We start from the raw sequence: 24,546 nt of genomic DNA on the forward strand, positions 1-24,546 counted from the left end.
CTCCAGGGGATCTTCTTAATCCAGGGATGGAACCTGTGTCTCTTTTGTCTCCTGCATTGGCAGGTGGGTTCTTTACCACTAGCGCCACCGGGGAAGTCAGTGGGGATGCTCTAAACCAACTTGCACACAGTAGTGCCACAGATGAAAGGTAGTGCCTGAGCAGTGAGAATGATTAGAAGGATGTGGTAGCAGTTAAAGTAAGCTATAGGGAAGACTCAAGGCAGGGCAGAGGCAAGAGTGTTTTCAAACTTTCAAGACTTAGATTCTTGAGATGAGAGAGGTCTGGAGGCTAGCGGAACTCCTTGGCTTCCTTGAATGTTGGGCAAGGTGGGCCCATTTACAAAGACCAGAGGGAAGAGAAGGATCAGGTTAAGAGGGACAGTAATAAGCTCCTTTAAAAATTTTTTTAATTGGAGGACAATTGCTTTACAGTGTGTTGGTTTCTGCTGTAGAATGATGTGAATCAGCTTTAAGGATACCTATATCCTCTCTGGCTTGAGGCACCCTCTCACCTCCCCCCGCCCTAGCCCTCTAGGTCATCGCAGAGCGCAAGGCTGAGCTCCTGTGCTGCGCAGCAGCTCCCACTAGCTCTCTGCTGTGCACGTGGCAGTGTATATACGTCAGTGCTACTGTCTCTGTTCATCCCGCCCTCTCCTTGCCCCACTGTGTCCACCAATCTGCTCTCTACATCTACGTCCCTATTCCTGCCCTGCAAATAGGCTCATCAGCACCATTTTTCTAGACTCCATTTGTTGTTGCTATTCAGTTGCTCAGCCGCATCTTTTTGCAATTCCATGGACTGCAGCACGCCAGGCTTTCCTGTCCTTCACCATCTCCCGGAGCTTGTTTAAACTCATGTCCATTGAATCAATGATGCCATCCAACCATCTCATCCTCTGTCGTCCCCTCCTCCTGCCTTCAATCTTTCCCAGCATCAGAGTCTTTTCTAATGAGTCAGTTCTTTGCATCAGGTGTCTAAAGTCCTGGAGCTTCAGCTTCAGCATCAGTCCCTTCAATCTATGTACATTAATACATGATATTTGTTTTTCTCTTTATGACTTACTTCACTCTGTATAACAGGTATTTTAAGATGCCTTAGTGACAACAGGGCAGGGATTAGATGCAGAAATGTAGGTTTGAGAGGCATGCATATAAAGGTCTGATTTGATGGAAATCTTAGCTATCTTCATTAGGTAATAAATGAAGGAGAAAGAAGAAACTTCCTAACTAACATTAAACAGACACCTAATATAAACCAGACACTGTTCTAAACAATTGAACTTTGTTATTCCCACTTTCCATGTTTGGAAGCTGACATTTCAGACGTTGAAGGACTAACTTAGTCACATGGATAGTATGCAAGCAAGGAATAGACCCTATTTGACTTTGGATTCTGTGTTCCAACCAAACTCTATCCCTGCACAGCTCCCCGAAGACTTCCATTAAGTTAAAGTCCACTTGTCAGCTTCAACCTCCTGGTTGACCATGGAGGTGTGAGCTGAATATTTGATAGACGTGTTTTCAGAGGCCATCAATGGGTGTGTCCTAATTTTAAAATTTCCTCTTTGTGTACCCTGACATTGCAATGAGCCATCATATAAGTCTGTGTTTTACCCAAATGGTTTTGTTTAATCCTTAACCCTAATAGACCATACCCTAATAGACCCTGCTGCTGCTGCTAAGTCACTTCAGTCGTGTCCGATTCTGTGTGACCCCACTGACGGCAGCCCACCATACTCCCCTGTCCCTGGGATTCTCCAGGAAAGAACACTGGAGTGAGTTGCCATTTCCTTTTCCAATGTGTGAAAGTGAAGTCGCTCAGTCGTGTCTGACCCTTAGCAACCCCATGGACTGCAGCCTACCAGGCTCCTCCATCCATGGGATTTTCTAGGCAAGAGTACTGGAGTGGCTTGCCATTGACTTCTCCATATAGACCCTGATCACCCCCTTTATGTACATGTTGTACAGATGATCCCATGGGGGTGGCCCCTGGCCAGGAGCACCTTCCATTGTGAGTCTGCAGACAGTCTTATATTTGGCTCACCCTGCATGAATCCTGTATTATTTAGGGTTTCCATTCCAGATTGTTGATCAGAAGGTGGCTAAAAAGTTCTTCCTTTGTGTTGGGGAGATTGGGAAAGGTTTTTCATTCCACTTCTTGCAGTTCTATTAGGGGCATAGGTTCATCCATGCTGGCTCTGCAGGCCTGGAGGGGCAGCGAATGGGATTTTTTGTGGCTAACTTTCCAAATGTGCGGTTGAGTACTTATGGAAATACCATTTATTTTGTTTATAATATTAGGCATATAATATCCAGGCATATTTTATTAGGATTTCTCTTTGGATTAGCATTCTGACTTCATATTATCTCAGTAATCACATTGAATCAGCCTTCTGAAGATTCTCCAACATTCTCTGTATGTCTCTCTGTATAAGAACATCTGCATAAGATTCGTGTCTAGTCTGAAAAGTGGAACTTAATAATGGACTTTATAGATCCTTTGCCTCATCCTTGGGTCCTGGAGCACTGTCAAAAGGAGGCCTTGGTGATAAGAAAATGCAGTTGTGAGCAGGACTGGAAAATGGATGGTTTTGGGGGTGTCAGAAGCAAACAAGCTGGGAACTCAGAGCCACGAGATTCGATGCCTTTGTTAATCCTCTGTGGCTTTTATTTCTGCTTAGTCATGGCTGAGGGAGGCACTGCAGGGCTTGTATTCAGGCCTCTGTCACAGTTAAGCAGAGCAGCTCTTCTCTGCCAGCGTGGTTCCCAGAGACACACGTGGCAGGTGAGCAAGGCTGCCTTCGCTGAGCCCCTGAACCTGAGAATCCTTCCTGCTGCAGGCCGAGGTGCAGAGTGACCTTGTGTAGCTCACTGTATTCTTTGAGCCACAGCCTTCAACCTGAGAAATGGGAATTGGATTTCTATCACTTATTTGGTCTGAGAAGAAAGAACTTCAAGGCATAAGTGATTAAAATAAGTAACAGAGAAATGTCCCAGAACATCTTCCAACATGAGTCTGTTTTAGAACGTACATGCATGTAAGCGCACATAAATATACATCGGTATGTATGCATATGGAAGCTTCATAGAAGGATGTACAGGAAAATTATTGGACTCTGGGGAAAAGGGAACTTTATATTGGGTTTCACTTGGTAATACTGATATTTTTTTTTTTTACCATATCTGTATTATATTTTGAAAATCAAAGTGAGAATATTTGCCTTATAAGGTGCTTGTTAAGGATACAGTGTGATGGGAACGTCTAGATGGTTCATGAATAGTGAATTATTTCTTGCTCCATAGACCTGGGGAGTCCAGGACGCACACTCCCTGCTATGCACAAGCTTTGCTTGTCTTCCCACAGCTGTACTGCTCTGATTGTAGTATAATAGCAGAGATGAGAATTAGGAATATACAGATTACCCTGGGCCCCTGGTGACTACAGGTATCCTGCCTGGATTTTCTGCTTGATGAAATGGAGAAGTCTTTCAATGCCAAATCTTGTTGAATGTCTCTCTTCAGTTCAAATCAGTAGGGACCTCGTTAGGCAAAGCCAGGGTTAATTTGAGGTGCTGGGGAGTGAAGGATGCTGCTGGAACTTTCCAAAGGGAATTCTGCGATGCCCAGTTTCCACCTTTAGACCTGAATTGCTCCTTCCTGCTCTGCCAAGGACAATGGTGGCCAACAGTGGGTGGCCAAGTCCCTCTCTGAAGGCTGCTCTGTCTGAGAGAACTGCTGACCGAGGTCACACATTCTCCCTGGGAGACCAGTAACAGTCAATGCATGAGTACAAAAGCCTGGCCAGAGAGCTCTGCAGGTCCACAGCTTCCCCTGGGATTGACTGAGGTCTCTGTGCAGTGGGCTCCTCCCTCTGCCCCACCTCCTTCCCATGGACGTTGCTCTCCAGAGCACACACCACGATCTCCCTGCAGGCTAATGTCTGTCATGCAGTCTTTTACCAGGGAATTCAAAAAGCAATTTGAAAGTTTTTGAATTATGGCGCTGGAGAAGACTCTTGAGAATCCCTTGGACTGCAAGGAGAGCAAACCAGTCAATTATAAAGAAAACCAATCCTGAATTTTCACTCGAAGGACTGATGCTGAAACTGAAGCTCTAATACCTTGGCCACCTGACGCAAAGAGCTGACTTATTGGAAAAGACCCTGACGCTGGACAAGATTGAGGGCAAGAAACGGGGGTGGCAGAGGATGAGATGTTTGGATGGCATCACCAACTCAGTGGACATGAATATGAGCAAACTCCGGGAGATGGTGAAGGACCGGGAAGCCTGGCGTGCTGCAGTCCACGGGATCAAAAAGAGTCAGACACGACTTAGTGTCTGAAAAACAACAAGGAATTAACCTAAAACTGTCTCAGAGAGAGGTGATGGCAGACCTGGCTGAAACTTCCACCCAGGTTTCCAAACTGTGCCACTTTGCATTCCATGGCCCAGCCATCATGATGTAGGGATGAGAGTTCATACAATTGCGCCCACTTTCGTGACACCATTGGGCGTAGAGGAAGTTCACATGGCTGTTGACCCCTATCAGACCTGTCCTGCCTCCACTGCACCAACTCAGCCCTCTTAGAAGGAGGCAAAGGAGAAGGAGACAAAGAGGGCAGGAGGCTGCCTCGTGGACAGCACGCAAGTCAACTCACAGGAGCCAAGAGGATGTAGTCTGACAATATTTTAACTGGAGTTTCACCCAGCAGGACAGGCCAGGAAGCATGAGACGGTGAAGAGACATTTACTTGCTCCGCTCACAGCCACACAGGCCATAGATTCCTACACCTGTGGAATTCTCCAACTCAGTACTTGGTGTGTGTGGGTGTGTGCTAAGTCACGTCCAACTCTTCGTGACCCCGTGGACTGTAGCCTGCCAGGCTCCTCTGTCCATGGGACTCTCCAGGCAAGAATGCTGGAGTAGGTTGCCATTTCTTCCTCCAGGAGATCTTCCTGACCTCGGGATCAAACCCATGTCTCTTATGTCTCTTGCATTGTCACATGGATTCTTTACCACTGGTGCCACCTGGGAAGCCCACAGTATTCAGTACCTCTCTTTTTCTGTCCAAACCCATCTCTGAGAATCCTTTCTCTCATTTTTAAGTCCTTTCTGAAATTCACCTGAAGTCATCCTTCTCTGGCGAGGTTGCAAGAAATTCAGAACTGTCCTGGTCTTCCTCATCATGTTTCGGCCTACAAGTAACTTGTGGACTCCGGCATCTTTTCCTCTTCAGCTAAATGGCTTGTAATGTGTAATTATGGGTGCAATGTGTCTTACACCTACAAACACAGTATGGAGCATTCTCAAACTCCATGGTCACACCCACAGCCTCTGACACTTTCAACAATGAGAGCTGAAACTCACCGACTTCATCCTATTTTACAGCAAAGCGTTTTCTCCTTCTCAGCTCCTCATCCATCAACACAGAGGTCTTTCTAAATGCATTCAGTTCAGTTCAGTCGCTCAGTCGTGACCGATTCTTTGCGACCCCATTAATCACAGCACGCCAGGCCTCCCTGTCCATTCCCAACTCCTGGAGTTCACTCAAACTCATGTTCATCGAGTCGGTGATGCCATCCAGCCATCTCATTCTCCGTCGTCCCCTTCTCCTCCCGCCCCCAATCCTTCCCAGCATCAGAGTCTTTTCCAGTGAGTCAACTCGTCGCATGAGGTGGCCAAAGTATTGGAGTTTCAGCTTTAGCATCAGTCCTTCCAATGAACACCCAGGATTGATCTCCTTTAAAATGGACTGGTTGGATCTCCTTGCAGTCCAAGGGACTCTCAAGAGTCTTCTCCAGGACCACAGTTCAAAAGCATCAATTCTTTGGTGCTCAGCTTTCTTCACAGTCCAACTCTCATATCCATACATGAACACAGGAAAAACCATAGCCTTGACTAGACGGACCTTTGTTGGCAAAGTAATGTCTCTGCTTTTTAATATACTATCTAGGTTGGTCATAACTTTCTTTCCAAGGAGTAAGTGTCTTTTAATTTCATGGCTGCAATCAACATCTGCAGTGATTTTGGAGCCCCCAAAAATAAAGTCTGACACTGTTTCCCCATCTATTTCCCATGAAGTGATGGGACCAAATGCCATCATCTTTGTTTTCTGAATGGTCACATGGCTTCTTACAGCAGCAAAAGAAAGAGTCTTACAAGAGGGGGCCACATTCACTTGCCCCAAACCTGTGAGGCCCATGCCCTCATCATGGTCATCATCATCATCTAATGTTATTACTATTATTATTGTTTTAATTTGAAAATTATAAGACAGAGGCTTGGCCAATTTCAGTGGGTTTTGCATGCAGAAGGGTAGGGAGGAGATTCCAGCTCTCCTGCTGGAGTCTTGACCGTCTTCCCCAGCTTTCTCAGGACCAGGCCATAGGGATGGTCCTCAGCTTCTGCTTCTGTTTTCCCCGACAGGGGAGCTTCTACGTGCCCTCCGAGAACTGTATGCAGCACGCTTACAAGTGGCACCGGGAGCTGTGCTTCCTGCTCTTGCACGCCTACCGGGGACTGCGTGCCTACTTCCTGACCATCCTGAGGGACATCCCCGAGCTGCCACGCATGGAGCTGGGTAAGGGGCTGGGGACTAGGAACGGGGGAGACTCACCCCAGCAGCCGACCCTCCACTCTCGGGAGTCAGCTTGCTCTTGTAAGTGTCACAATAGCAAGCACTGTTTCAGGTAGGCTTGGTTTGGGTTTTGTTTTGATGTTTTGGATTTTACATCATTCTAGCAGGCGGACATCTTGGGCATGCCAATGCAGGAAGAAAAGGCACACGTGCCTCTAGTCATCATGTTCACTTACTCATTCATTCATTCATCCACCAAGTTATTAAATTTATTAAGCATGTATTAAACATCTCCTCTGGGTACATAATGTGAAGTTGCTTTCTAAGGGAAAATGCCTGTCTACAGCCTTTTTCTTAATGAGGCTATAGCTATGGGATTGCAACTTACAAGAGTGTAAAACAGTCCAAGAAATACCTACATGTATGTGTTTAATGGGTGATTAGAGAAAGCTCTCAGTAGTCATCATCTTTGGTTTTCCAGGGATGAATTGCCTCCTGTACATCACCAGACAGCATGATCATTGGGCCCCCTCCCTCTTGAATGACAGATGGTGGGATTGCAGTTCAGAGAGGTGAAAGACCACTCAGGGTCACACAGCCATGTATGGCAGGACAAGGCAGGAGCACAGAGTTTCTGTGCTTGGGGCAGCCTTTTATATCAGGTCACACTCATTCACAGCAGGTACTGGGTTATAGTTCTGCTCAGAGTCCCCTAAAGAGGCCCTTTGTCCTTAGAACGGAAGCCAGGCCCTCAACCTGGTGCGTGCTTAGTCACTTCAGTCGTGTCTGACTCTCTACGACCCCATGGACCATGGCCTGCCAGGCTTCTCTGCCCATGGGATTCTCCAGGCAAGAACACTGGAGTGGGTTGCCATTTCCTTCTCCAGCTCAGCCTGGTATTCGTGGTTAGTGACAGTCCTGCTGTGGGGAACTTCAGCGTCGCTCCCTGAGCCCTGAGATCTCACGTGTGGAGCGAGTCGTAGATTTGGTGGGATCGGTGGCCTTGTGTGTGTCTGTTATTACACTGAACACGCCATGCAACAATCCTGTATTTGTGTATTTCTCTTCCCAACCAGCCTGGGGGTCTTTACGGGCGGAAGCCAGGTCTGAGCCCAGATCCCTCACACCCAGTGCTTGGCGTGCAGAAGGCAGGGGCAGATGCGGCACTGCTGTTGTTGCCTTGAACTCTGGCGCCCTCTTACCATCTGGGTTTTGTCAGCTTTAAGGCCCTCTTTTGAAAAAAAAAATGTATTTGGCGACACCACGTAGGATGAGGGATCTTTGTTCCTTGACCAGGGATTGAACCTGTCTTCCCTGCACTGGGAGCAGAGTCTTCTTAACCACTGGACTGCCAAGGAAGTCCCTCTGATGCCCTCTCTGAAGCACATGATCTTGGAGTTGAAATTTCTCAGGTCAGATGCACTCAAAGGAGACCCGCAGAGCTCGGAGCCCGTTTAGCGTAGACAGAAAGTGAAGCCAGTGTCCTTGTAGTTGCCTTCTTGCTTCCACTTTTTTTTTTTTTTTTTACCCAAAAGAACTGAATTTATTTGTTCATTCACTCACTCACCATATTCTTATTGAATGTTTACTGTGTACCAGGCATTGTGCCAGACCCCGAGTGCACAGCCATGGACACTGACCAAAGTCTGTTCCACTTCATGGGGGACTGAGGGCAGCTGCCAGGTGGGGAGGTGTGTGCCCACCCATGAGGGCCGTTGGAGTTGAAGGTTTCCTCACACTCACCTTTTCAACGATGCTTTAAGTAAAACTCATGCAGCAGCCACCTACAAGGTCTGGTCACAGCCACATGGAACTAGGGAGAGTTCGAACACAGGCAAAATTGTGAAGCCACAAATGACCAGAGTCCACCCAGTTCCAACTGAGAAGATGGTACGGTTGCAGGCTCCTCTACTGCCTGCGTGGAAGGTCGTGATGAGGTGGTGGTGCTGAGAAGCAGGGTAGGCTCTGCCATCCCATGTTCCTGGACTTCTGAACATCCACCTGTATGAAGGAGATCTAGATCTAGGTCCCAGATGTCAGGACCCAGATGTGTGTGTGTGTGTGTGTGTGTGTGTGTGCACGCATGTGCATACCCACAAAAGCACAGCAGAATGTGGGATTGCTTTGGACCACACAAAGTGAACCTGGAGATCTTATGTTTCTCAGAAATGCATCCATGGAACATGTTGACTTTAACTCAGGTGACATCACATGGCTTCAAATCATGCTTTTTATAAACAGGATCTTTTAGACACAAAAGATGACAGGAGTTCACAGAGCCTGTATTTTTTTCTGTGACGTCAATGCCGACTTGAAATCTGTGCTTCTTTCCTTCCATTAGCAATTCCACAGTTCATTATGTGTCTGTTTCATTGTGTGTTTTTTTTTTTTTCTTTCTAGAGTCACTTGCTGTTGAAGAAACACTCTCTCAGCTGTGCTCAGAGCTACAGGTAATCAGGGAGCCAACTCTTTGGTTCTGAACAGCAGTAGTTATATGGGGCAGAATTGCTTGCTTGGTGTAGAGATCATAGTTGAAAATACACGACTGGTAACCTCATGTTACATTCAGCTGAAGAAACACTCTCCCAACCCACTGCCCTAAATCTCTGGATCTCTTAGACATCTATTGTTTGCCTGGCCACATGCTAGATATTTTGAAAAACACCGAACAGTTTAATAGGTCTTGGTTTCCCTGATATTTGCACTATTTATTGGGCTTCCCCAGTGGCTCAGCAGTAAAGAATCTGCCTGCAGTGCAGGAGCCACAGGAGACGTGAGTTCCATCCCTGGGTTGGGAAGATCCCCTGGAGGAGGGCATGGCAACCCACTCCAGTATCCTTGCCTGGAGAATCCCATGGACAGAGGAGCCTGGTGGGCTATGGTCCAGAGGGTCTCAAAGTCGGACATGACTGAAGCAACCTAGCACTCATACTTTTTATTGTCCATTTCCCATCCACCTAACAAATGTTTTTTGACTTTGGGTTATGTGCTGGAGCGTGACAGAAATCTTGCACCTCGGCTCGGATGGCTCACACATGGCTTGAGACTAGCTTCAATGATAATGATGATGTTGAAACAGTGATGTGTGTTCACCAAAAGTTCATCAAGCATGTACCAAGAGTTTGTGCTTAATAAGTACTCGGCTGATGCAAGCAGTTGTTTACGGTCTCTGGAGCACTGTCACATCCCATGGTGTTGGAAGGTCTGGGTGAGCACAGTTATCCTCATGTAATGAGAGGCACACAAGGTGGAAGGGAGCATGTACTTCAGGGTTGGTGACATGGCTAATCCATGTCTGGGCAGGTCTTGAGATGGTCTCATTGCAAACTAGCATTTCTGTCTCTTAAACCAGTGTTTCTTATCCCTGGCTTTTCAGTAGAAATACACTTGGACTTTAAAGAAACATCTTGACGTGGGTACCAGCTAAACTGGTTGAAACAGAGGAGATGGGAGTGGAGCTCATGGGTTTGCAGTTTTCATTAAAAGCTCCCCAGATAAACTGCAATGAGGTATCATCTCATACCTGTTAGAATGTGCTGTGTCACTCAGTCATGTCTGATTCTTTGTGACCCTATAGACTGTAGCCCTCCAGACACCTCTGTCTGTGGGAATTCTCCAGGCAAGAATATTGGAGTAAGTTGCCATGCACTCCTCCAGAAGATTTTCCCATCCCAGGGATTGAACCCAGATCTCCCACATTCTTTATCGTCCGAGCCACCAAGGAAGCCCACCTGTTAGAGTAGCTCTCATCAAAAAGACAAGAAATATGTGCCAGCAAGAATATGGAGGAAAGAGGACTCTTGTGCCCTGTTGGTGGGAATGTCAACTGGTGCAGGCACTATGGAAGACAGTATGGAGGTTCCTCAAAAAAATTAAGAATAGAACTACCATGCTGCTGCTGCTAAGTCGCTGCAGTCGTGTCCTACTCTGAGACCCCATAGACGGCAGCTCACCAGGCTCCAGCATCCCTGGGATTCTCCAGTCAAGAACATTGGAGTGGGTTGCCATTTCCTTCTCCAATGCATGGAAGTGAAAAGTGAAAGTGAGGTCGCTCAGCTGTGCCCGACTCTTTGCGTCCCAACTACCATATAATCTAGCAATTCCAACTTCTGGATATTTATTCAAAGGAAATGAAATCACAAAGAGGTATCTGCACCCCCATGTTCATCATAACGTTATATTCCCAAGGCATGGGAATACCCTGAGTGTTTACCTGAATGCATAGAGAAGATGCTCTGTGTCTATGTGCAGTGGAATATTATACAGCCATAAAAAGAAGGAAATCGTTATATTTGTGACAACATGGATGAAACTTGATGGCATGATGCTGGGTGAAATAAGTCATCTAGTAAAAGACAAATGCTGTATTATCTCATTTATATGTGGAATCATTAAAAAATACCTCATAGGAAAAGAGACCACATTGGTGGTTGCCAGGGTCAGGGGTGCGTGGAGGTGAGGGAAGCAAGTGAAGGTGGTCAAAAGGTATAAACCTTCCATTATACGTAAGTTCTGGGGATGTAATATACAGTATGTGATTATAGCTAACACTTCTGTATTATATATTCAAATTTACCAGGAGAGTAGATCTTAGAAGTGCTCATCACAAGAAAAAATATTTTAGCTCTATGAGGTGATAGGTGTATTAAATAACTTTATTGTGGCAGTCATGTTTTTACCAACCAGGGTTCTTGGCCTTCTTAATCAATAGAAATTGATCAGAGGCCAGACAGGGAATTCAGGCAAGGCTTCATTGGGGTCCCTGCTGCAGTAGGAGGGAGTGAGAACAAATAACAGGTTCCCTTGCTTGCTCACTCCCCAAGGTGGGGGAGAGCTGGTTCTTTATATGGGGTGAGGGTAGACTGTGTCCAGGGCCAGGGGCAGGGCTTAGGTGTTGTGTCCACCCCTTAGGAGATGTCTTGTGCAGGGTGCATGCTTTCTCTCCGGGCTCTTCAAAACTGGCAGTTGGGTTTTGGTCTGTTTGTATCTTCTGCCCAGAATTTGTTTCAAGTGCCCATGCACCCAGTTGTTTGTCGTCTCACACAGTTTCTTTGTGTTTATCGCTGGAGGAGAGGGGAGTCCAGATGCAGGCACTACAGCACTGCTGCAGAGGGTCCCAGGTCCCAGCCTGTGTCGGGGTCACAGGCTATGCATGCGTCATCATGCTGTGTGCCTGAAATGCACACGTGCCCCAGGTGCTGCCCCCATGGCAGCCCCGCGAGTGCCTAGGGTCGGGTGGACACAGGTGTGTCCCCATTCATTTTGCACAGAGGAGCATGCTGGTCCTTGAACCACTAAGGGGTGGACCTGGGGCCTGAACCCAAGGCCATCTGGGAGCCACTGCAGTATTGATGCATCTGGTCCTTGCAGTGGTTCAGGTGACAAGTCAGGCTGCTAGACATATTTCATGAAAAGCCAGTGGGTTGCCTGCCTGCTTTGGCATGGAGCCCACAAACTGCAGGGAAATGGCCCCTGGTTTTGAGTGACGGTGTTGCCGCAGACTTTAACCTGGTTCAGAGTAACCAGATTAGCTGCAGGGAGGGAGGCAGCTGGGTGTCAGGGAGGGAAAGGAGGAGTTGAGGTGTGCACCGGCCTGCTCTGTGGTTTGCTAAAGGGCTGGTCCACCACTAGGAGTGAAAGAAACAGAGCTGCCTCCCTAGAACCTTCCTAAAAGGCACATCACTGCCCACAGGGTGTTTAGAGGCAGGGCAGCGCCACCAAGTGGTCAACCAAGCACATGGTCACAAAAGCATCAGCTCAAGGGTGGACTCCGAAGTGGAAACTGTTTCGGGTGATTTAAGACAATTTGATGCAAAGATGGGCTCGATAAAGGACAGAAATGGTATGGACCTAACAGAAGCAGAAGATATTAAGAAGATGTGGCAGGAATACACAGAAGAACTGTACAAAAAAATCTTCACTACCAAGATAGTCACGATAACGTGATCACTGACCTAGAGCCAGACATCTTGGAATGTGAAGTCAAGTGGGCCTTAGAAAGCATCACTACGAACAAAGCTAGTGGAGGTGATGGAATTCCAGTTGAGCTATTTCAGGTCTTGAAAGATGATGCTGTGAAAGTGCTGCACTCAATATGCCAGCAGATTTGGAAAACTCAGCAGTGGCCACAGGACTGCAAGAGGTCAGTCTTCATTCCAGTCCCAAAGAAAGGCAATGCCAAAGAATGCTCAAACTACCACACAATTGCACTCATCTCACACGCTAGTAAAGTCATGCTCAAGATTCTCCAAGCCAGGCTTCAGCAGTATGTAAACCGTGAACTTACAGATGTTCAAAGCTGGTTGTAGAAAAGGCAGAGGCACCAGAGATCAAATTGCCAACATCCGCTGGATCATGGGGAAAGCAAGAGAGTTTCAGAAAAACATCTATTTCTGCTTCATTGACTATGCCAAAGCCTTTGACTGTGTCGATCACAATAAACATTCTGGAACATTCTGAAAGAGATGGGAATCCCAGACCACCTGACCTGCCTCTTGAGAAACCTGTATGCAGGTCAGGAAGCAACAGTTAGAACTGGACATGGAACAACAGACTGGTTCCAAATAGGAAAAGGTGTACGTCAAGGTTGTATATTGTCACCTTGCTTATTTAACTTATATACAGAGTACATCATGAGGAACGCTGGGCTGGAAGAAGCACAAGCTGGAATCAAGATTGCTGGGAGAAATATCAATAACCTCAGATATGCAGATGACACTACCCTTATGGCAGAAAGTGAAGAGGAACTCAAAAGCCTCTTGATGAAAGTGAAAGAGGAGAGTGAAAAGGTTGGCTTGAAGCTCAACATTCAGAAAACAAAGATCATGGCATCTGGTCCCATCACTTCATGGGAAATAGATGGAAAAACAGTGGAAACAGTGTCAGACTTTCTTTTTGGGGGCTCCAAAATCACTGCAGATGCTGATTGCAGGCATGAAATTAAAAGACGCTTGCTCCTTGGAAGGAAAGTTATGACCAACCGTGATAGTATATTAAAAAGCAGAGACATTACTTTGCCAACCAAGGTCCGTCTAGTCAAGGCAATGGTTTTTCCCGTGGTCATGTATGGATGTGAGAGTTGGACTGTGAAGAAAGCTGATCGCCGAAGAATCGATGCTTTTGAACTGTGGTGCTGGAGAAGACTCTTGAGAGTCCCTTATACTGCAAGGAGATCCAACCAGTCCATTCTAAAGGAGATCAATCCTGGATGTTCATTGGAAGGACTGATGCTGAAGCTGAAACTGCAATACTTTGGCCACCTCATGCGACGAGTTGACTCACTGGAAAAGACTCTGATGCTGGGAAGGATTGGGGGCGGGAGGAGAAGGGGACGACGGAGAATGAGATGGCTGGATGGCATCACCGACTCTGTGGACATGGGTTTGGGTGTACTCCGGGAGTTGGTGATGGACAGGGAGGCCTGGCGTGCTGTGGTTCATGGGGTCGCGGAGAGTCGGACACGACTGAGCGACTGAACTGAACTGAACTGAAGACAATTTGAAAACATAGAACTCTACAGTCAAGGAGTAATTCACCTGCACTTTTTTTAAAATTTATTTTTATATTTTGACTGTGCCATGCAGCATGTAGGATCTTAGTTCCCCAACCACGGATCGAACCTGTTGCCCCTGCAGTGGATCCAGGGGTTCTTAACCACCGGACTGCCAGGGGCGTCCCTGCACGTTTACTCTATGTGAATCTTTCTCACATTTCTTAAGCACCTACTATGTGCCAGCTACTCTGTTGGGAATACAACAAGCACGAAGATGGCAGAGAGCGTCCCAGGACTAACAGCCCACGTGAGGCAGGAGCTGTTGGTCGCTGGACCAGGAGCATAAGATGGGGCCAGGGCTGTAGGAGCACAGGCAGCTCTCAGTGAGGTCAGGAGAGATGCAGGGAGGGCCCACCGTGCAAAACCAGAGCGAGACTGAATCTGATGGGGTGCCACAGGTGCTTGGGACCTGGCACGGCTGCAGGGGGCACATTTGAAGCCGGCTGTGGGAGGCTGGGCTGGAAAGGTGAATTGGAGAAGCTGGTCAGGGTCCCTGCTGTGCAGTGTGCTTTAAGAAAGGACGGGTTGTGCTCTCTGTAACCGATGGAAAGGTTCTAGTGAAACTCAACCACGTGCTTCAGTACAGCAGACAGGGTCAGATCACGCAGTGTCCACCAGACAGCAGCTGAAAATTCCTGATGTTTGGGTCCTACCTTCAGAGATAAGCCAAACCCTGTGATTCAGTTTGGGGCTTCAGGTGGCGCTAGTGGTAAAGAACCTGCCTGCCAGTGCAAGAGACTTAGGAGATGTGGGTTCGATACTTGGGTTGGGAAGATCCCTTGGAGGAGGGCATGGCAACTGACTCCAGTATTCTTGCCTGGTGAATCCCATGGACAGAGGAGCCTGGTAGGCTATGGTCCATAGGGTCGCAAAGAATCAGACACGACTGAAGTGACTTAGCAGATGATTCAGTTAGGAGCCAGGACTGAGGCCCATGATGAGAGAACACGGCTAACTCAGGGGAGATAAAGCAGGCTTTCTCCACCTGACCCCGGCTTACCTTGAAGACACAATGCTACTACCATCATCTCCTCCAGGAAGCCTTCCATGACTTTTTTACAGTACTCAGGATCCATTTCTTTCACAGCGCTTTGTAGGTTTAACTATGGAGATAGCTATCACATGCCTCTTCCAGGACTAGAAGTATGTATCTTTGGCTTCTCAGAGCTCAACATCCTCCAAGCTCACGACACACATCAGTAAACCACATAAGGGGGTGGGGGTGGGGGGGCGATTGAGCAAAGGAGCTTGGCTGGGCCCAAGTGAAAAGTGTGAGGGCAGTCCCAAGGTGGAGCAGCTGTGTGTTTTGCAGGCACCTTCCCCCTGAAATGTCACTGGGTCCAAGATGCCTCCTTGTTAGCAGGAAGGGCTTCTCTTTTTCTCGCCAGAGAGACCCTTCCATGCCCATCATCTGTAATTGAACAGGCACAGGCCTCCGTGAGGGTAGGAAAGTCCTCTTGTGGCTTAATTAGAAGCTTTCTTAATCTTATCTGGAGCCATTTCTGTCATCAACTAGGGGAAAAAATAATTCTCCCAAAGACACATTTAATGAATGGCTTTGCCTTACCTCTCTGGTGGCTGAGCTCACAATTCATGCTGCGTTTGCCAGTATTGCTGAAGTGGAGAGTGGGGAGGGCTGGGGTGCTGGGATAAGAAGCCCAGTGAGGGAAGTCCAGTTGCTGAGGCCCAGGTGCCTCTCAACAGATGCAGAATCACCAGTTTATTCAGAAAAGAACTGCTGAGTTTTCATCATTCTTCAGCCGTGGAGAAGGTACTGGGAATATTGAAAAGGATAAACCTCAGCGCTCAGGCCCAGAAGGGCCCTGAGCCATATCTGGCAAGTGGTGCCCTGAGAGTGGTCTGTGCAAGGTCAAGTAGACTTCAAGGAGAGGAGGGCTAGTCTTATACTTGACACACAGTAGAAGTTTCAAAAGAGCCATCAGATACAAGGCAGACTGACGTGTGTGTATGGCTGATGCATTTTGCCATACAGTTGAAACTAACACAACATTATAAAGCAGTCTAACAAAAGTTAATTTGAACTGCATTGGCTCTGGAAACAGTTCCCTGGTGGAGAGCAGACAAGTCCAGAGTCGTGGAGAGAAGAGGAGAGGAGATTGGAAGATGGGAGGAGACCTTCCAAGGAAAAGTGCAAGCCGATCAAGGGTCTGGTGCTTTCAAAGAGCTGTGTGTTCAGGGTGATGTGGCTGGATTCATGGGAAGCCCCAGGCCAGAGGTACAGCTGGGAACATGATCAGGGCAAAAAGGAGTCCTGTGCTGATACAGGAGCTTGGTGTCCATTAGTGAGGGTAACTGGTTGGAGAATTTAAAGATAAGCCACTAGTAGTCCATCTAACAGAGAAGGCAAGTGCAAGCCACTCCAGTACTCTTGCCTGGAAAATCCCATGGATGGAGGAGCCTGGTAGGCTGCAGTCCGTGGGGTCGCTAAGGGTCGGAGACAACTGAGCGACTTCACTTTCACTTTTCACTTTCACACATTGGAGAAGGAAATGGCAACGCACTCCAGTGTTCTTGCCTGGAGAATCCCAGGGGCGGGAGAGCCTGGTGGGCTTCCGTCTATGGGGTCACACAGAGTCGGACATGACTGAAGTGACTTAGCAGCAGCAGCAGCAGTCCATCTAAAAGCCTTATTCTCCAGCCTGGAGGTTTTCCAGTGGCTGACCGTGTCCCCCACCCTCCAGTCCTTCCTTTAATGACCCTTTACACTTTGGGCCATGGATGATGGGCCTGAATCAAGACTGAACATCCTGTTTTCTCCCTGACTCCCAACAGAACCAGTGATGAAAGCAGTGCTTCCATGAGAAGAAAGAAAGGGTCATTCTTTCATTTTGGAGTTTCGTACCTTGTTTCTTCATCAAAGACATATCTTTCCCCTTGGAAGAAGTAGCTTAGAGACACTACAGTTTGATGCCTTTCATCTGGAAGCTAGTCATTAATTACAAAGCTGCAACACCCAACAATTAAAGAGCCTCCCTGGGTGTCAGATTTCTTCTTCTCTGTTTTCTTTCTCTCAGGTGCCTCACTCCACCCTATGTGCATTGTGCTAGTGTCAGCTGTTAGTCCAAGAAGAGTGAAGAGAACTTTCAGTGTTTCAAGCTAGGCTTTGGACATCATTACATCCAATAAACAGTTATTTGCTTTGCACCTTCATTTTGCAGATGAGAAACTGAGGCACTCAGCAAAGGAGGGGCTCAGAGAGGAGTTTGAAATGGCCATGGTTATGTATCTTTGCATCATCTTCCAGGGCAGATAGATCCCTACACTCTTTTTTATTTTTCCAATGTTCTTGAGTTCATGTTTAAGCATATCTTAAGGATGAGGATACTATACACATTTGTACTGAAATATTATTGAATTATAATATTACATTGGTTTCGGGTGTACAACATAATTTTTGATATTTTATAGATTATACTAAATTTAAAGTTATTCTAAAATATTGGCTATACTCTTCATGGTAAACTCACCTTCCTATCTTCTGCACTGGATGAGGCTCTCTGTAGGCAGAGACACTCTCTTATTCATCTTTGTGTCCCCATGTATTCTAAGCATGTGCCTGGGTCATGGAGATGCACTTTAAATTATTGGTAGATAAATGATGAAGCCTAGGATTCAGTGTTAGGCTTGGACCACTGGTTCTCTGGCTGTCCTCAGAAATGCAATCTCTCTTCTCACCTCTCCAGAATAAAAGTCACCCCCAAGCAGGTGGCTCTCCTAGCTTTAAACTGAAGCTAGTCCCAGGTTCCTCCAAGAGCTCCAGGCCCTTTCTAGGCTGTCCTTCAAGCTTTCGTTAAGGCAGCCTGGGATTCTCCTTAGGAAATGTGAAGTCATGGCAGCAAGAAGGTGCTGGGTCTGTGGAGCCCAGCCACGTTGAAATCACCTAGCGAGTTCAATGCTGTCTGTGAGGTTATAGAGACTTTATCGTTTCTCAGGAGATGTTTTCCAGCACCTACTTTGGAAAGGCAGCATGGTGCCCTGGCTTTGTGGGGGGATGATCTTACAGCTTAATCCCAGCTTTGTGTGACTTTGGGTATGCTCTATTTAATTCTCTCATTTTATTTTTGTGTAAAATGATGGTTGCAATAATTCTAACACAGATTCCTTATGAAGATTAAGTGGTTCATATATATATTTAAAAAAATGTTTCGTGTTTTACTTACCAAGTTCAGTTCAGTTCAGTCGCTCAGTCATGTCCGACTCTCTGCAACCCCATGAATCACAGCACGCCAGGCCTCCCTGTCCATCCCCAACTCCCAGAATTCACTCAAACTAATGTCCACAGAGTCAGTGATGCCATCCAGCCATCTCATTCTCTTTCGTCCCCTTCTCCTCCTGCCCCCAACCTTTCCCAGAATCAGAGTTTTTCCCAGTGAGTCAACTTGTCGCATGAGATGGCCAAAGTACTGCAGTTTCAGCTTTAGTGTCAGTCCTTCCAATGAACACCCAGGATTGATCTCCTTTAGAATGGACTGGTTGGATCTCCTTGCAGTCCAAGGGACTCTCAAAGTAGTCGCTATTAATAAGTGGAAGCTATCATGATGGCCAGATGCTGAGTTCAGAGCATAATGGGCTATAGAGGAGATTCTGGAGAAAGAGAGGGATTCATTACAAGCAGAGAAGCCAGTAAAGGCTTCAGAGGACGATGGCGGTAGCTGCTTGGAGCAAAGGTCCTTCCCTGAAACCCTTCTGCCTCCCCAGATGTTGAATAATCCAGAGAAGATAGCTGAGCAGATAAGTAAGGATCTCGCCTGGCTGGCCTCCCACCTGATGGCCCTGTGGACCCAGTTCCTGGACACAGTGACGCTGCACTCCCAAGTGACCACTTATCTCACGCAGGAGCATCACACCTTGCGGGTAAGGGGTCAAACAGTGTAAGTTCTGTAGTCACATGGCAGAGATATCGCAAGGAAGCTTTGCAACAGTTGGTTCATTGGGCAGAATAAGACTCAGGATTGGCCTCTGTCAACCCAAGTGCTAGTCCTGACCCACCGTGAACTTGCAGAGGTTTGTGAACTTCCTTTGGTTCTCAGTGCTTTGCTCTGAAAGTTGCTCAGTCGTGTCCGACTCTTTGCGACCCCATGGACTCTTCAGTCCCTGGAATTCTCCCAGGCCAGAACACTGGAGTGTGAGTAGTCTTTCCCTACTCCAGGGGATCTTCCCAACTCAAGTCTTTTGCATTGCAGCAGATTCTTTACCAACTGAGCCACAAGGGAAGCCCATTTGCTCTAGGGAAGTTCTTTGCTCTGCTGTTCATAAAGTACCAGCCTTGGCTACCAAGTGATGGCAAGCCAATCTTAAAGGATATGATGAAGTTCTTTGAAAGTATTTTGAAGAAGTGTCTTCCATTGTTCTTAAGGCCTTTTTCTTTTTTTGCCACCAGGTGGAAGTGCACATTGGGTGGGGACTTATGCATAATAGAAGATGTTGGTCTTCTCATTTCCAGCAAGAGGCCAAATAGCTGAGTCTACAAAATGCATAGTGGACACACTTACATGACTGATTTTGCACATTCTAATTCATCTGTATTTATTTATGGCCTCTGTTTTCAAGTGTCTTATTCTAGTAGAAGAAATAAGACCTAAATTAAAAAAAAAAAAAAAACTACAGAATGCAAAACAAGAGCAGATCAATAAACATGTGTTCAATTGTGTCCATAAATCAGGTTTGTGTTAAGAACTTGAAATGAGAGAGGGCAGCTGTGGAAGATAGAAAGGTATTTCAGAACCTCTGGGTTGTGGGCTCAGCTCTCTTATTATTAGATGTTACTTCCCTCACTGAGCCTTAATTTCCTTTTAAAAAGTGAAGGCCAAACCCACCCAGTGAGTCACGTTGTTTGTACTGTTTTATTCTCCAGGTCCGAAGGTTTTCCGAGGCCTTCTTTTATATGGAGCACCAAAAACTTGCAGTCCTGACTTTTCAGGAAAACCTGTAAGTAACCGATGGCATGTCCACATCACACCCTGAGCGCCAAGGGCATTCTTGTTCAAAGTTAGCTCTTCCCTTCATCCCTGATCGTGAAGGAGAGGGTCTGCCCATCTCTTTACATTCAGGTGCATTTTCTCTGAAGGCAAGAGCCAGACAGATTGCAGAGGCCAGAGCTGGCAGGTGGCAGAAAAGGTCAACAGCCAGAGGTTTTGCTGTTGTTGAGTATCGTGATGGTTCTGTAGACAGATTCGAGACTTTCTAGGTCCCGGAAGACATCTGTGCTGAATCTTCTTTGCAAAATGAGTTAGGAGCAGGTGGTATGGCCACAAGCTATGTCAGGGATAAAACAACAACACAGAATTCACCTGAGACTTTGCAGCAGCTTTGAAATGCATTGAGCATAAGAATTAATACTGAACTACCTAATTAGGAGGATAGATGGTGAAAATGTAAAAATACTCAGAAAAGTCAAAAAAGAAGAGGAGGTCATTGTCTCTCATTGTAGATTTCCTTGGTGGGCAGAGTCAGTGCTTCCTGCTTCCTCCAAGATGTTTGGTCTTGGCTAAGCAAGTTTATAGGTTTCTTTCTGTTTCTGAATAGTATGTTTGCCTCCAAAATAAATTTGGATGGAATAATGTTTGAGATGCCCCAGTAAATCCAGCAGGAGAAACACTGAAATTCATCTATCACTTAGAACAGACCTGAAGATCTTTTCACGTTCATCTTTTTTGCACCTGTAAAACCTGTATGTAGTCATGTGTGGATGTGAGAATTGGACCATAAAGAAGTCTGAGTGCCAAAGAATTGATGCTTTCAAACTATGGTGTTGGAGAATATTCTTGTGAGTCTCTTGGACTGCAGTGAGATCAAACCAGTCCATCCTAAAGGAAATCAACCCTGCATGTTCATTGGAAGGACTGATGCTGAAGCTGAAGCTCCAATACTTTGGTCACCTGATGCGAAGAACCAACTCATTGGAAAAGACCCTGATGCTGGGAAATATTGAAGGCAGGAGGAGAAGGAGACGACAGAGGATGAGATGGTTGGATGGCATCACCGACTCGATGGGCATGAGTTTGAGCAAGCTCTGGGAGACAGTGATGGACAGGAAGGCCTGGTGTGCTGCAGTCACGGGGTCACAAAGATTCAGACACAACTTAGCAACTGAAGAACAACCTGCATGTCAATATAATTTGGCTAAAGCATTACTTAGAGGTTAGGAATGTTTTGGCCAAAGTGATAAAATGCCGCTTTTCTGAGGGTGTAGCATTTGAGCAAAGACTGGGGTTATACTAGAACTCTAGGACTAGGAGTTGGTGATGGACAGGGAAGCCTGGTGTGCTGCAGTTCATGGGGTCACAAAGAGTCGGACATGACTGAGCAACTGAACTGAACTGGGGTTATAATAAGTCATATACTGATATGAGAGACGACTGTTGAGTCAGAGGGGATAGCTGGTGTAAAGATTTCTTATATGGGAACATAAGGTGTTTGAAAGCATCAAGAAGCAAGTGTAGCTACACTGGAGTGAGCAAGTAGGAGAAGGGGGTGGGGTGGGACCCAGCCTATGTGGGATCTTCTGGGCCAGGATAAAGAATTCAGACTTCGTGCTATGATAATTATAACTAACATCTTAAAACCTGGCAAGTGACTATGGTGGAAAGACCTTGGATTTCAAATCCCATATACATGTTTTGCAATGTTGATCCTGGAACTTATACTACTTGTGACTTCTGACTAGTTAATGAACCTCTCTTCGCTTGTGCTTAGGTGTAAAAGGGAGATTCCTTCATTCAACAAGTGCCTATTTAGTGATGACTGTGTGCCAGACACTATTTGGGGCATTGGATATCCAGCAGTGAACCAAACAGACACATTCTCGTGGAGCTCATATTTTAGTAATGGAAACATATTTAAGCATAAATATATAAATACGATATGCTAAATGCAGTAAATGCTATGGAGAAATATATCAATGTGACAGGCTATAGCAGGTGTTATTTCGTAGATAGATCACAGATGGGCTCCCTGAGGAGACATTTGAGCAGAGCCCTAAAGCAGGTGAGGGTCTGAGCCCTGCAGATGCCTAAGTGATTATATCGTTTGTCCCATAGTGTAACTTCAGGTATTAGAGAAATTGATCACCATTCAGTTAGTAGGAGATATTAACCTGTAATAAAGAGCTTACACTAGGGTAGCAATGGTGCTGTGTAGGAAGAGGTAAACTTAGAAGACTCTTGAGAGTCCCGTGGACAGCAGGGACATCAAACCAGTTAATCCTAAGGGAAATCAACCCTGAATATTCATCAGAAGGACAGATGTTGAAGCTGAAGCTCCAATATTTTGGCCACCTGGTGCAAAGAGCTTACTCACTGGAAAAGACCCTGATGCTGGGAAGGTTTGAGGACAGGAGGAGAAGGGGCCAACAGAGGATGAGATGATTGGATGGCATCATTGACTCAATGGACATGAATTTGAGCAAACTCTGAGAGATAGTGAAGGACAGGGGAGCCTGGCGTGCTGCAGTCCATGGGGTCACAAAGAGTCAGACATGACTTAGGGACTGAACAACAGCAACAGAACTTTTAATTGGGTCATTAAGAATAAGAACTATATCCTAAAGGGGTGGGATTGAGGGGTGGGAGGGAGGTTCACGAGGTAGGGGATATATGTATACTTACACTGTACACTGTTGTACAGCAGAGACCAACACAACATTATAATGCTGTTATCCTCCAACTAAAAGCAAATTTTAAAAAATAAAAGGGTAAGAACTATAAAACTGAGAGGGAAATTTTATTTCAGATTGAGAAAATTACCAGAGGACGGGTCCTAGGTGCTGTGAACAGAATTAAACCTTAGATTGAGATACTGAACATGTGCTCTGTGATGCTGGCGACTAAGCATGCACACAGGCATTCTCATCTCGAGTCAGAGACGGAGGGGAGGGAGGCATAGTGCGTGCATCAGAGACAGAACCATCCTCCCAAATCAGGGTGGACAAGTGAAACAGCTGTCAAGACCTGTCTTGTTCAAGCACAGACTAGAGTGTATTTCTCAAGTAATAGGTTACAGCCATTTAGTGGACTGAGAAATTGTCTTCATGGCTTTGGAACAACGCTTTTTAAATGAAATAGGATAGGTAGTAATAAGAAGAAGTATTTCTGAAGCTTTTGTTTCAGCGTGTGTGTTTCTGGGAGTGTGTGTGATTTTACTGGGTGGCCATGAAAAATGAAGGGCCTTTCTAGCCATGGGTTGCACTGTTTAAAAAGTGTTTAAAAGTGACATAGAACTGGTTAGTAGCAAGGGTTATGTTTTATTGCCCCTCTTCCTGTTTGACCACTGCCAGCCAGTTCTTTTCACACAGGAAGTAAGTGTTCAATGACAGTTTGTTGAATGAATGAATGTGCAAATGTTGATAGTATGAAGACCTGTAGCCAGGGCTTTGGGGGCTGGATAGGTAGCTGGGAAGAAAGGAAGGGTGGATAGACAGATGGCAATTGTTAGAGTCTACTGGACATCTTCTAAATTCTGTCTTGGGAGGAAAGGGAAGGGGCAGCAAGAATAAAACCTTTCAATCTCCCCTGGATGCTCACCGGGTCCATGTTCCCCAGGATCCAGACCCACAGCCAGCTGTCCCTGGACATCCGGAATTCGGAGTACCTCACCACCATGCCCCCGCTGCCTGCAGAGTGCTTGGACATTGATGGAGACTGGAACACCCTGCCCGTTATCTTCGAGGACAGATATGTGGACTGCCCAGCCACAGGTATGTCTTTTTAGTTCTGGAAAAACCCAAGAGTTGGAATTACCATTGGGTTCCCATCGGCTACTCTGCTCACATCCCAACAACCATGGGAACAGATCAGTGAGGTGTTTTGTCAGTTCATAGAGAAGCAGGAACTCAGATTAAGCTTGTTATTGGAAGTGACTTCATCACGGTGAATGGACAAACTCATGGAACTCAAGGACAGTTACAGGAAAGACCCACTTCTGGACTCCTGGGGTGGGATGTGGGAGGAAGATTCAAGAGGGAGGGGACGTTGTGTATAGCTATGGTTGATTCATGTTGATGTATGGCAGAAACCAACACACTATTGTAAGGCAATTATCCATCAATTAAAACATAAACGTCTGGGTGACTTCTGAAGACCGTGCAGTGTTTCAAACAAAGCTTGTTATTCGGTTTTCAGTTAGTTGTACCCTGACATCTAGTGTCTACACTGTGCGTGACAGCTTGAATGTGTATAAGCTCCAGAGATAGCAGCCAACCCAGCTGCTCAAAACAAGCGCAAAACATTGGCTTGTGTCTGTGTGTGTGTGCACGCACGTGTGTGAGCACGCGTGCATGCACACTTGCATATGTACGTGTATATATATGCTAATATATGTTAGATGTATGTTAATCTTCATTATGTTTATATGGTTGAACTACAGAAAATTTGAACAGTTGGAAAAGCTATTTAAAAT

The 24,546-nt window shown here is 46.3% G+C and overlaps 1 protein-coding gene across 2 annotated transcripts in view; it reads left to right on the forward strand.

Moving 5' to 3' along the window:
- Positions 1–24,546, forward strand: part of FAM135B (family with sequence similarity 135 member B) — a 161,219-nt gene that overhangs the window by 118,981 nt on the left and 17,692 nt on the right. For both annotated transcript variants that reach the window (XM_088844612.1, XM_055432024.2), the window contains exons 7-11: positions 6,428–6,581; positions 8,979–9,028; positions 18,850–19,005; positions 20,006–20,079; positions 23,691–23,845. In XM_088844612.1, coding sequence (XP_088700738.1) covers positions 6,428–6,581; positions 8,979–9,028; positions 18,850–19,005; positions 20,006–20,079; positions 23,691–23,845 — 589 coding nt within the window. The remainder of the gene's footprint in view (positions 1–6,427; positions 6,582–8,978; positions 9,029–18,849; positions 19,006–20,005; positions 20,080–23,690; positions 23,846–24,546) is intronic.

This window comes from Moschus berezovskii, chromosome 16 (assembly GCF_049115385.1).
Source record: "Moschus berezovskii isolate FMDL1 chromosome 16, NW_MosBer_1.0, whole genome shotgun sequence".
In the NCBI taxonomy this organism is placed as follows: Eukaryota; Metazoa; Chordata; class Mammalia; order Artiodactyla; family Moschidae; genus Moschus; species Moschus berezovskii.